The sequence below is a fragment of the Acipenser ruthenus genome, chromosome 11, assembly GCF_902713425.1.
Source record: "Acipenser ruthenus chromosome 11, fAciRut3.2 maternal haplotype, whole genome shotgun sequence".
In the NCBI taxonomy this organism is placed as follows: domain Eukaryota; kingdom Metazoa; phylum Chordata; class Actinopteri; order Acipenseriformes; family Acipenseridae; genus Acipenser; species Acipenser ruthenus.
In genome coordinates, this window is record NC_081199.1 from 29,412,435 (window position 1) to 29,425,871 (window position 13,437).

The window sequence follows — 13,437 nt, forward strand, 5'->3', positions numbered from 1 at the left end:
ACAGAAAATATATTAAGAATAATTAATATTAATTCTTAAACTTTGGGAAATTACTAAAATGTTATAGACACACTGCAAAGTAAAAACAAAATCTACAATTTCTTACCAAGTTTTTCTTGGCACAGGACTGGCACTGTTGTGTCAGGACGGCTAAGACCAACAGCATTCTCTGCTTTCACACGGAATCTATATGTTTTTCCTTCTTCGAGTCCAGTAACGAGACATTCAGGAATGCTGACAGTCTTAAATGTAATCCAGTCTGTTGCGCCTTCTTCTTGGTACTCAACTAAAAATCCAGTGATATCACTGCCTCCAGTGCGATCAGGCCAATTCCACAGAAGAGAGACTTCAGTTTTATCAGCATCTACATGATGCAAGTTCTTTGGCGGACCAGGAGGGACTTGAAAAATAGAAAAGGGTAAATTGTATTTAGTATTAAAAAAATAGACATTACCAAGTATTTAAATGAGCAATTCTGGTAAGTAAACTGAAAATAATACTCACATAATGGATTAATAGCCTTAATGGGCTTGGAAGTTTCAACAAATTCACTTCTTCCAAACTGGTTTTCAGCTGCAACACGGAAGAGATACTGATTGCCTTCCATCAAGTATTTAGCCATTATACTGTGCTTCTTAGATGAGGAACACATTGGTATCCATTTGGCAGCTGCTACGTCTCGTTTCTCCACTACATAGTTAGAAATAACAGCTCCACCATTGTCCTCTGGCTCCTTCCAGGTAAGATAGCATGAATCAAATCTAATTTCAGAGACGGTTAGGTTCCTTGGCGGACCAGGTTTATCTGAAGGGATGAAAAACAAAACAGAAATTGAAAAATGCAACCTACATTTCAGAATAAACGACTATTCCTTAATACCATATTTTTTTTCAAATAACACACCTAATACTATCACATTGACTGCAACAGTCTTTGATCCAGCTTCATTTTCCACTGTCAGAGAAAATGATCCTCCATCAGGACGAACACAGTTGCGGATTTCAAGTTTGCTTCCCACAGGTGTCACCTCAATATCAGCTTTGTTGGGAACTTCTTTGTCATTTTTCTTCCATGTAACCTTGGGGAAAGGCACTCCCTTGATTCCAGCACTAAGTGTAATGGTGGTTCCTACCCTGGCAAGGTGTTCACGGGCCATGTTAGCATCAAGCAACAGCTCAGGACTTTCTAAAAAACAAAATACATATATATATACATTTAAAAAATGGTTTTACAAAAGCTGCTCATACATTAAATAAGTTAATTATCAGCACCACAGATGACATATTATAGTTACCAAGTCTATCCTTTGCTTGAACTGGTTCACGGACATAAGCCGGGTCAGATTCACCAGCTGCATTTACAGTCATAATCCTGAATCTGTAAATCTCGCCATCGGTGAGGTCTGTCACTTTAAATTTCGTGTCAGTACATGAATCAGGAGTGTGATTTGCCTTCTTCCACTCCTCTTCTCCGGGCTTTTGATACTCAATCAGATAGCCAAAGATCTTGCCCTTGCCATCATGGCGGGGGGGGTGCCAGGAAAGATCTACTGAATTCTTAGTTTTGTCTACAGCTTCTGGGTTGACAGGTGGGCCTGGTTTCACTGTAATCAAACAAACATTTTATTAAACAAAACCACGTTCAGAATTGGATATTAATATGAAACTAAAGTAATTGTTAATCTTTTATAACATACCAATTGGATCTTTAGCAAAGACGGGTTTGGATGGAGGACTTGGATCACCAATACCAACTTCATTCTCTGCCATAACTCGGAATTCATATTCACAGCCCTCCAGGAGGTCAGGCACTCTATACTGTGTATCTGGATAAATAAGTTCCCTTGAAGCACGAGCCCAACGAGTAGACATAGTCTCTTTCTTTTCAAGATGATAGTTGATAATGGGCTTTCCACCATCACGTGGTCTGTTCCATGACACCAGTGCAGAATCTTTGTTTACTTCTTTAACAACTGGCTGTTCAGGTGCCTCAGGAACTCCTGTTAGAAAAAAGAAAATCAGTATTTAAATGCATAGATGTAGGAGTTTATAAGTACTATATATATATAAAAATTACTGCTACATACTGAAGAGATCCTTAGCCTTCATTTCCTCAGAGTGCAGTGGGTCACTGATGCCATATGCATTTTCAGCACAGATCCTCATGATATATTCTCTTCCTTCTATTAGTTTAGGCACTTTACATGTTGTCTTTGTAGATGAAGAAGTGACAGGCATCCAAAGATCCCTGTTTGTATCTCTCTTCTCAATAATATAGTTAGTAATTTCACCGCCACCATTATCAAGTGGAGGATTCCATGAAATAACCATATGATCTCTATGAACTTCTTCAAAGGTGACAGGACCCTCTGGAGGCTGAGGACGATCTTTATTAAAAAGAAAAAGAAAAAAAAGGAATGTTACTGTCTTTAATTTCTATAACAATATATTTTAAAATATATTAGATGTAACTATCACTGACACTATTATCTGCTCTGTTATTGAATCGTATTTTGTCATATACTTGTACTTGCTAGAACTGAAGTGATTGTATTTTATCTTGCTCTTAATTTTATTAATACTTATACTGTGATTCTTGAAATGTATTTTTATTTACGACTGTAAGTCGCCCTGGATAAGGGCGTCTGCTAAGAAATAAATAACATATATATATATATATATATATATATATATATATATATATATATATATAAATGAATATTACTTTAAACTCACCAACAACAATTACATTGCAAATGCCTTTACGTGACCCAGTACTGTTTTCTACAAGTACACAGTATCGGCCACTGTGTTCCCGTTTACACTTCATTATACCAAGACACAGTGTAGTAGGAGTGGTCTTTATCTTTATGTGGTCATCTTCTTTAACCTCAGTGTCATCCTTTGACCAAATAACCTTTGGTGCTGGCTTTCCAGTGTAGCGCCCGGGAAGGCTGAAGGATTCACCAACACGTATTATGAACTTGTCACGGAAGTCAAGCTCTATAGTTGGTGGTGCTGAAAAATAAACATAAAATAAGTAAATACTGTTATCATGCTTTTTGACTAACACTCAAAAAAAAAATACTTGATGAATTTAATTCTTACCAAGTTGATCCTTGCATGTGATTGGTTTGGTGCAGAACGAAGGCTTGCCTTGACCAATGATGTTTACAGCACTTACACGATATTCAAATGTGTCACCTTCTTTCAGTCCTTCAACGGTGTATTTCCTGTCCATCAGCTTTTCCTTTGTGACTCTGTTGAATTTGTCTTTGCCAATAAGACGGCTCTCAAGAACATACATGGTAATGTCAGACCCACCATTATACTTTGGTGGCCTCCAGGTGAGGCTAACTGAGTCCTTGGTGACAGCTGTAACGTCAAGATCTTCAGGTCGCTCAGGTACAGCTAGAAAGAACAATTATACATTTTAATGTCTATGGATAATCATCAGTGTTACATTTCTATAATTATTCTTTTTTTGGTATCACTTATTTTAGGACAAAATAAAATTACATATGTTGATAAAATGCTTTCTTTTTAAACCTTTTTTTAATATTTTTACAAGATATAAGTTTAAATACTACACAATGTTTAAATAGAGCTTTAGCCACTTCCTGAGATTTTTTAGTAATCATACTTACAAATAGGTTGCTTGATCAGAAGTTCCTCTTGTGTCTCAACAAATGGTCCCATACCAATCATATTCTCAGCTGCAATTCTGAAGAAATATGTTTTTCCTTCAATCAGGCCCTGGACAACTGCATTTTGCCTGGTAACTGTGTATGACACTGCTGTCCAGCCTTTGCGATCTGCTTCCCGCTTCTCAATAATATAGTTGGAAACTGCAGATCCACCGTCATCCTCAGGAGAATACCAAGTTAAATTGCATGAGTCACTGGTAAGGTTCTCACTTCGGAAGGGTTTGCCAACTGGGCCAGGAACATCTATAATTTAAATGAAAATAATGTGTTTTATCTTTTCTTTTTTTTATACAGAAAACACTAAACATAAGAATAATTCCCTGTTCTTACCTAATACATCAACAAAAATGGTCTTCTTTCTTTCACCTCCTTCATTCTTGGCAGATAGAATGTATATGCCTTGGTCTTTTCTCTTGCATCTCTTAATTACAAGAGCAGAGCTGATTGATGTGGTTTCAACAGCAGCTTCTTCTGGCAAAGCACCATCCTCTCTGCTCCATGTGATCTGGGGAGCTGGCTTCCCTGATACATAGGCAAGTATGCGGATTACACCACCAGCATGAACAACAATCCTCTCCTTTACACTGGCATCCAAGTCCACCTCAGGAATAACTAAAAAACATAAGACAAACATACATTTATGACATTCGACACAAACATGGGAAAATGTTGGGGGTAAATAATTGCACATTTTCATGTCACATACTTGTTCTGTCTTTAACTTCAATTACATCCGAAACATCTCCTGGCTCTCCAACTCCCGCTGCATTTACTGCTCGTACTCTAAACCTGTACAGAGATTTTTCTTTGAGCCCTGGTACTACAAACTTGGTTCCTCTAACTTCTTTATCTTTGGCCTAAAATGGAAAACAAAACAATAACAATTATTTACATGTATGATAAGTTCATATTTGATCTATTATTATTTGTTTATTTAGCAGATGCCTTTATCCAAGGCGACTTACAGAGACTAGGGTGTGTAAACTATGCATCAGCTGCAGAGTCACTTACAATTACCCGAAAGACGGAGCACAAGAAGGTTAAGTGACTTGCTCAGGCTCATACAATGAGTCAGTGGCTGAGGTGGGATTTGAACCGGGGACCTCCCTTTGTTACAAGTCCTTTTCTTTAACCACTGGACCACACAGCCTCTAGTATTATAATTTCAAGAGAGCAGGGATAATGTTTGACACTTACTTTTTCCCATTCTTCCTTTCCTTCCTCTTTATATTCAACAAAGTATCCAATAATCTTAGATCCACCATCCTTTTGTGGTGGGACCCACTGCAATTCTACCGTTGACCTTGTATAATCAATCACTTTGGGAACTGGAGGTCCAGGTGGAGCTAAACAAAAAAAAAAAAGTATATTTATTTTAAAATGTGATGTTAAATACTATGACAATACCAATGTATCAAAGTAAAACCAAAGAAAAAAACAACAACTTACAAATAGGATCTCTGGCAAAGACTGGATCTGAGGGCAAACTTGCAGGACCAGTACCAGCAGCATTAATTGGTGTGACTCGGAATTGATATTCTGATCCTTCAATTAGACCAGTTACAACATGAGATACACCAAGAGGCATAATCCTAATAGGGTCACGGTTGACTCTGTTCCATCTCTTTCCCGTGGTCTCCTTGCGTTCCAGCCAATAGCCAGTAACTGGGGAGCCACCATCATATTCTGGTTCTTCCCAGCTTACAGTCATGGAGTCTAGGGTCACACTGCTAACAGTTGGTTTCTCACATTGACCAGGAACAGCTGTGTAGAACAAAGACATTCTCAGTTAGGTATATTGCAAACATGTACAATCAGTAACAACAATATTTCATATCACTATTAAATGGAAAATATTGTATGTGTTCTGTATATACTTACTGAAGAGATTTCTGGCTTTTTCAGGTTCACTGTCAAGAGGATCCCCAATGCCATATTTGTTTTGGGCCATGATGCGGAACACATAATCATGATCTTCCAACAGCTTTGGTACAGTGTATAAGCACTCTGTAGCTTCATTTGTAACATGCATCCAGGTTTTTCTATTTGCCTCACGTTTCTCAATCACATAGTTTTTAATCTTTGAACCACCATCATCTTTTGGAGGGAGCCAGGCCAGAGTCATCTTCTCAGCAGTAATTTCTTCAAACTTAATGGGTCCAACTGGTGGACCAGGGCGCCCTAATAGAAGATAATAAGAAGCAATGTGTAAGAGATTTGCAGAGAATGTTGCTAAAATAAATAAATAAATAAATAACACATAATAAAATAAGTGTAATTCATTAGAAATATATAATAATTACCAAGCACATTAAGTCTCATTTCTTTTAAGGCAGACCCAAGGTTATTGGTAGCTGTTATTGTATACAGAGCAGTATCCTTCCTGTTGGACTGATGGATTAGCAATGTGCAGCTTTCTTCGCTCAATATTTTGTTGACATGCTCATCATACTGCACTTCAGTCTTGTCGTCAGCCTTGTGGGGTGGCGCTTTGTGCCAGGTTATTGTTGGGAATGGACATCCCTTAATTTTGGCAACGATTTTAATATCTGTTCCTTGCTCAGCTTCCATAAATTCTTTAAGATCAATTTCTGGTGCACCTAAATTGAAAAGTAAAAATACAGTAATCAATTATGCTTTCAATTAAATGTCACTATCAGAAACCATAATCATTATACATCTATATAGTATTTATATTTTAGATTTTGTACTTACATGTCTGATCTTTAACTATGATAGGCCCAACTGTAGAAGATGGTCTGCTTGTACCAGCCTCGTTTACAGCCTTAACACGGAATTCATATTCTCCGCCTTCTTTAAGGTCTTCAACTTTGAAAGTGGTTTCTTCAACATCACGCCTGTTACACTGTTTCCAGGTCTCCTTCTCTTGTCCAGTTGAATCCCAACTGAGACGTTCCACAATGTAGTGTGTAACAGGGGCACCTCCATCATTCTTTGGTGCTTTCCATGTCAGAGTGACAGTGTTTTTAGTGATAAGATTAATCTTGAGTCTTGTTGGAGGCTCGGGAGGATCTGAAAAATAAATACAAAAATAAGGCATCCATCCATAATGTGTGGTGAAAATATAAATACACATACTGTAAAAAAAAAAAAAAAAAAAAAAAAAAAAAACACTTACGAATTGGATCCCTAGCCCTGGTCCTCTGAACGGTTGTTACAGGTGGACCTATGCCAAATCGATTTTCTGCTCGTACACGAAAGAAGTACTCTTGACCTTCAATGAGATCAGGCACAGTGAAGGAATTGCTTCCACACGATGCATTTACTTTAGTCCAGGCCTTTCCTTCAACAGTTTTCTTTTCAATGAAATAGCTCTTAATTCTGTCTCCACCATCATTATCGGGAAGTTTCCATGTAAGTCTGCACGTGCTCCTGGTGATATCGCCCACTTTAAGATCTTTAGGTGGTCCTGGTGCATCTGTAAACACAGAACTTTCCAGTTTAGTAATCCTTGTAAAAAGACGCATGGTTTAGATTAGATATCAATGGTAAATTGCAGTCTTACCAAGGACACAGACTCTGACGTTCACTGTCTTTTGTCCAGCCTTATTTTTGGCAGTGATAGTGTATCTGCCAGAGTGGCTTCGTTTCGCCTCGGGAATGGTCACTGTTGATGTATTAGTAGTACCTTCAATCTGAAAAAGACCGATTTAAAATATATTGCTTTATAGTTTACTCTAGAATTCAATCTATAAAAACGTGTCTGTTCAATCTATAAAATCTATGTATGTTCCATTTGATTAACTGAAGTTAAGAAACTGTATTTAATATGTTCAATACTTATTGAATTGCTATAATACCTGAGCATCTGCAGGGACATTGTGAACACCATCCTGGAATAGGAAAAAAAATGATTTGATCCATGAATATATAGATAGATAGATAGATAGATAGATAGATAGATAGATAGGTAGATAGATAGATAGATAGATAGATAGATAGATAGATATCTCAAAAGAGACAACTTCCCACATTCCGGTATGTTTAACATACCTTTGTCAAAGGAAAGTGTGTTTGAAAACAAACAGTGGGGGTACTTAAAGGCTTTTGATGCCATGGCAACTAAAGTCACTTATTTCTATTTAAATCTATTAATATGTGTGATGTAATTTACTACATAGTAACAATCTACTATTCCTTTCTATTTAAACTTTTTGGCATCATGGTATTAAGTCTATTTATCAATTTCTTCTGCACTGTACATTATCTATGTATTTATATATATATATTTTTTACCTTCATGTCCTTTATCGCCTCTCCTTCAAACTCCCAAGTCACTTTAGGCACAGGACGTCCTTTGATAATAGCAGGGATTTTAATAGTTGAACCTGCACGGCAGGACGACAGATCTTGTGCAATAATATCAAGAGTGATGTCTGGCTCCTCTGTAAGTGTAGAAGATGTGTTAGATTGCATTAGCTTAATGAATAAAGTGCTGGTTGGTAGATACATGACACAAAAATGGTAGAGCTCAAATGACTGTTACCTTGTATCTCTTTTACAACTATTTCAGAAGTCATAGGACTTGGATCAGATTCGCCTGCAGCATTGACCGCAACAATTCTGAACCTGTACTTCCTAAGCTCTTGCAGATTTGGTACAGTGATGTCACAGGTAGGATGCAACTTGTCAGGTTCATTCGCCCTTGTCCAGTCAGGAGTACCTTCCTCTTGATATTCAACAATGTAGCCTTTAATTGGACTACCACCGTCCTTTTCTGGTGCCTTCCATTTAAGAGAGACACTAGACTTGGTTTTGTCAGCAACTTCAGGGCACGATGGAGCTCCAGGGGCATCTGACAATTGTAAAGAATGACTTCAATATTAAACACATGTGAATTCTTCCTACTAATGCTAATTATGAATAGGTAGTTATTTTATGCTAATTCTAAATGCAGCAACCTATTTCTGCTTCTTATGCATAATGATTAGGGATGTGATTTTGTCACGGTAAAAATATGTAAAAATCACAGCACAGTCACGGCTAACAGTAGACAATTTCACAGAAAGATTTGAACTTAAATATATTTATTCATGTAATATACTGTCATATATTCAAAGGAAACATATTTTTTAATGTATTTAACATGCATTTAATCTGTTTTCTTTTAACACACACTTCTAGTCAAAAGTAAACATAGATTTTTCTATGTTTCTTTTTCTTTTAACAGTACCTTTTAAAAAACAGGAATATGCTTACCCTTTAATTTTAACATGCATACCTGTCTGGTGTAAAAAAAAAAACTGAACACTGAAATTTTGTTTTTTTAAATAAATGTTCTGGTTTGAGAATTTTACACAATCCTTTTCGTTGATGTTTATTTAAACACAGCTGCAGTTGTGGTATTACAAGATGTACATTAAAAGATCAAAGGATTGTTCTGCATTTACACTGTTGACAGGTTAAGCATCTCAGGGGAACGACTGCAAGAGCTGCAAATCGGGATTCATGCTTCTCCAGAACTGTTGAACGTCCTCCCTTTAGGTTTTACATTATCAAGTGTATGCAGAGGTATATTTTCTGCACAAAACACTTCGGTTAATTTCAAGTTTGTTTCTCCTTAAAGCTGTCCACTCTGCGGTCATGAAATTGTTTGGGATATTGCCCTGCCAGTTGCTTAGAACTTAATTTTGCAACTTTTTTTGTAGTTCTGTGTAAGTATTCACTTTTATTTGACGTTTACTAACCGCTTTAACTTTGCACTGAAACCAATTCAAAAGACATGAACTGCTCCTTTCCTATTTTCACGCTGACTGGAAACAAATGTCAAAATTCATGGGTTCCGTGACCACCATGACAAAATCACATCCCTAAATAACCATTTCCACTTTATAGAGGATATTACTGTAGGTATATTCTGGTCGTTCTATGTATTCAGCTAAACATTGTACTTTTCCTTTAGTTCATTTCAAGTTGACATTGTGTTTTTTTTTATTATTATTACATTTTTATTATTAGTCATTTCAAAGTATTTACTAAGTTTTATGCTCATAAATGTACCCAGAAACCCCAAACTGTATTGTAACAAATTTAGCTAAGATATACTCACAGATAGGATCAGCAGCTAAGACAGGATCAGATGGCTCGCTTGGAGGGCCAGTACCGGCAGCATTACTAGCCATAACCTTGAACTGGTACTCAACTCCTTCAATGAGGCGGAGAACATTGAATTCAAGTCCTTTAACTGCAGGTTTGGTGACAGGAGCCCTATTTACACGGGCCCAGTAAACTCCACCTATTTCTCTCTTCTCAAGCCAGTATCCTGTAATTGTGGCTCCACCATTGTCCAAAGGAGGCTCCCAAGTCACAAGCATTGAAGTTCTTGTGTGATCAATAACCTTTGGTTTGCCTGGAGGTCCAGGAAGGCCATAAGGATCCTTGATGACCACTTTGTCTGAATTGCAGTCATCACTGATTCCAAACTTGTTTTGCGCTCTAACCCTGAACTGGTAGTCACCATTTGTTGTTAAGTTCCACACCTTAAAGAAAAATACACATTATAATTAGTATTTGTAGTGGTAATAGTAGTAGTAGAAGTATTAGTAGTAAATCACATTTAATTTTTAAGTAATAATTTGATATGTTACCCCATATCTCCTGTCAATGATGCAGTTTGTTATTTCCTCCCATTCAGACTTCTTCTTACTTGCATCTCTCTTATCCACAATATAGTTAGTAATCTCACTGCCACCATTGTCCTCTGGGGCATCCCAGGTAAGATAACATGATTCAGCCTTGATGTCAGAAACAATGAGGTTTCGTGGTGGTGAAGGGATGTCTACAGAGAAACATAAAAGGAGTTTAATGCCTTTATAGATACCATTTTACCAGCAAAGTCAGAAACTCAAACAAATTGCAAAAATGTTTGCTGTTGAATCTTCTTACCTAGAACTTCTACTTTAACTGCCCGACTTGCTGATCCAAGGCGGTTTGACACAGTAATGTTGTAAAGGCCTTTGTCTTGTCTGACAGTTTCAGGAATGCTGAGTTTGGTATTCGCTTTTGTTCTTGATAACTCCTCTGTATCGATCTTGAGTGTTTCTGTTGATTTAGCTATAACAACTTCATCCTTGGACCACTCAATCTTAGGCATTGGGAGACCTGTGACTTCAGCAGGGATTTCAATAGGCTCTCCTTTCTTCACAGTAATTAAGTCAGCCTTGAAGTGCTTAAGCAAATGCACGGTTGGAGAAACTAAAAACAACAACAACAACAACAACATCTTAGATACAAATACTAGTTCAGTTATTCCATTATTGTATTAAACAAATGTATATATAAAAAAGAACAAACCTTCATCATCTTGAATTACTACATTCAGTGGAATTGAAGGTTCACTTTCTCCTATCTCGTTAACTGCTTTCACGCGGAATTCATACATGTTCAACTCCACAAGGTTATCAATGAAATAGGTTAAATCTCTGCAAATCTGAGGATTGACAACATCAAATTCAGTCATGTCATGTCGTTTTTTCTCAATAACGTAACCCCTAATTGGACTTCCACCATCACTACGTGGAGGTTTCCAGGCAAGAGTGATAGATTTCTTTGTCCTCTCGGTGTAGTGGAATTTCTCAGGTGAAGTTGGTGGACCTATAACAACATTTAAAAGAATATATATATTTTGACATGAAAATTACCTTTAAAATATGTTGATGCAATTGAACAAGATTGGTATTATTGCGTTACCTTGTGGATCAACTGCAGCTATAGGTCCAAGGTCAACTGGAGGACCACAGCCATATTTGTTCTTGGCAACAATGCGGAACATATACTCTTGTCCTTCAAGTAGACCCACAATATCACACTTAGATGAGGATGTTTCTATAGGTTGTCTCCATGTATGCATTTTAGCATCCTTTCTTTCAACAATAAATCCAGTGACATCACTTCCACCATCATCCTCAGGATCTGACCAGTTCAACAAAATCATTTTTCTTGTAACAATAACAGGTTTCAAGTCAAGTACTGGTCCAGGGACATCTAAAAAGAGAAACACAAACATATAATTATCAAATAAACAGATATGTAAATAATAATTGTAATCAATGAATACATCCTTTTAAGTCACTTACCCATTATGTCAACTCTTGTCCATGCAGCTTTTGTTCCACTTTTGTTTGTGGCAGTAATAATGTATTTCCCATGGTCTTTCCGAAGACTAGTCTTAATAGAAAACACACTTGAGGTTCCGACAGTTTCAATGACAGTGCGTTCTGCTTCAATTTCTCCTTCATCTTTGGTCCACTTGACCTCTGGTGGCGGTCGTCCAGTCACCAAAGCAGGAAGCTTCAGAGTTTCACCAGCTCTAATCTGGATACCATTTCTGACAGAGATGTCAAGTTCAACCATAGGAGGCTCTGTAAATACAAACACATGCAATACATGAGTTGTACAGTTATAATGAGTTGTATATATTGTTATATTTTTATTAGACTAGTAGGAAAGTCAGATTTAATTTTGTGATTAGTTACCTTGAGGATCTCTGACTGTTACAGTTTCTGTTTGACCTGGGGCACCCTCTCCAGCTGCATTAACAGCTGTGACACGGACTCTGTAGTCACCACCTTCTCTGACTCCCTGCACTGTGAATTTACGCTCTTTCGCAAGTCTTTCTGTGCAGCGAGACCAATCATTAGTGCCTGCCAGCACCTTATCAACATGATATCCAAGGATATCTCCACCTCCATTGTAAATTGGAGCTTCCCATTCCACTTCAATGGAAGATTCTGTCGTATCAACCACCCTTGGTGATGGTGGACCAGGTGGCACTAAGGAAAATTAAAGATGATATTTTTTGTCATAGACCATTTGTGACAATAACCATTTGTGACCTTAAAATTTGGATTTGCATTACAGCATACTTACAGATTGGGTCCTGGGCTGTCTTGGGATCTGATGGGATACTGAATTTTCCAGGTCCAGCTGCATTTTCTGCACACACTCTGAAGATATAGGTCAGTCCTTCCATTAGACCCTCTACCCTTACCTCTAATGCATTAAGGGGGTTCCTGTTACATCTAGCCCAGTGGCTACTATTAATTTCACGTTTCTCAACCCAGTAGCCTAAGATGGGACTGCCATTGTCCTTGGGTTCATTCCATGTAACAAGCATGGTATTACTGGTAATATCTTCAATTTCAGGCTTGTTGGGGGCCTCAGGTGGATCTTTAAAAAAATGAAAATGTGGTGTTAATCACAGAAAGAATACATTTACATCTAATATAAAATATAAATTTAATGTTGTGTATATATATATATATATATATATATATATATATATATATATATATATATATATATATATATATATATATATATATATATATATATTATTTTTTTTTTAATTGGAAAATAATTTACTTACTAAATGGATTCTTGGCAACAAGTGCCTGTGTAAGGCATGGAGGTCCTGGGCCAAATTTATTTTCAGCTGTTACACGGAAGATATATTCTTTTCCTTCAATAAGTTTGGTGACAGTATATTTGCATTGTCGGAGGGTTGAAGTCACAGTGACCCAGCCAATTTCAGCCTTTGAGTTATCCTTCTTTTCCAAGATATAGTTTAGGATCTCACTGCCACCATCATCTAAAGGAGGCTCCCACTTGCAGATAACAGAGTTCTTCCTGACATCTTCGAATACAAAGTTGACAGGAGGTCCAGGAGTATCTACAAAACAAGTAATAAAGCATAAAGTCTTAGTGCTCTA

The 13,437-nt window shown here is 37.1% G+C and overlaps 1 protein-coding gene across 1 annotated transcript in view; it reads right to left on the reverse strand.

Annotated features, from left to right (window-relative positions):
- Positions 1–13,437, reverse strand: part of LOC117406791 (titin-like) — a 165,645-nt gene that overhangs the window by 57,460 nt on the left and 94,748 nt on the right. The window contains exons 159-188 of the mRNA XM_059033620.1: positions 13,095–13,397; positions 12,596–12,895; positions 12,202–12,498; positions 11,803–12,087; positions 11,417–11,710; positions 11,021–11,320; positions 10,613–10,921; positions 10,315–10,505; positions 9,777–10,206; positions 8,214–8,522; positions 7,964–8,112; positions 7,528–7,560; positions 7,233–7,362; positions 6,846–7,145; positions 6,422–6,739; positions 6,010–6,306; positions 5,588–5,887; positions 5,156–5,470; positions 4,904–5,052; positions 4,413–4,563; positions 4,037–4,318; positions 3,647–3,949; positions 3,108–3,410; positions 2,736–3,017; positions 2,087–2,386; positions 1,697–1,999; positions 1,295–1,603; positions 904–1,185; positions 505–804; positions 107–400 (exon numbers count right to left, since the gene is read on the reverse strand). Of these exons, the coding sequence (XP_058889603.1) occupies positions 107–400; positions 505–804; positions 904–1,185; positions 1,295–1,603; positions 1,697–1,999; positions 2,087–2,386; positions 2,736–3,017; positions 3,108–3,410; positions 3,647–3,949; positions 4,037–4,318; positions 4,413–4,563; positions 4,904–5,052; positions 5,156–5,470; positions 5,588–5,887; positions 6,010–6,306; positions 6,422–6,739; positions 6,846–7,145; positions 7,233–7,362; positions 7,528–7,560; positions 7,964–8,112; positions 8,214–8,522; positions 9,777–10,206; positions 10,315–10,505; positions 10,613–10,921; positions 11,021–11,320; positions 11,417–11,710; positions 11,803–12,087; positions 12,202–12,498; positions 12,596–12,895; positions 13,095–13,397 (8,118 nt within the window). The remainder of the gene's footprint in view (positions 1–106; positions 401–504; positions 805–903; positions 1,186–1,294; positions 1,604–1,696; positions 2,000–2,086; positions 2,387–2,735; positions 3,018–3,107; positions 3,411–3,646; positions 3,950–4,036; positions 4,319–4,412; positions 4,564–4,903; positions 5,053–5,155; positions 5,471–5,587; positions 5,888–6,009; positions 6,307–6,421; positions 6,740–6,845; positions 7,146–7,232; positions 7,363–7,527; positions 7,561–7,963; positions 8,113–8,213; positions 8,523–9,776; positions 10,207–10,314; positions 10,506–10,612; positions 10,922–11,020; positions 11,321–11,416; positions 11,711–11,802; positions 12,088–12,201; positions 12,499–12,595; positions 12,896–13,094; positions 13,398–13,437) is intronic.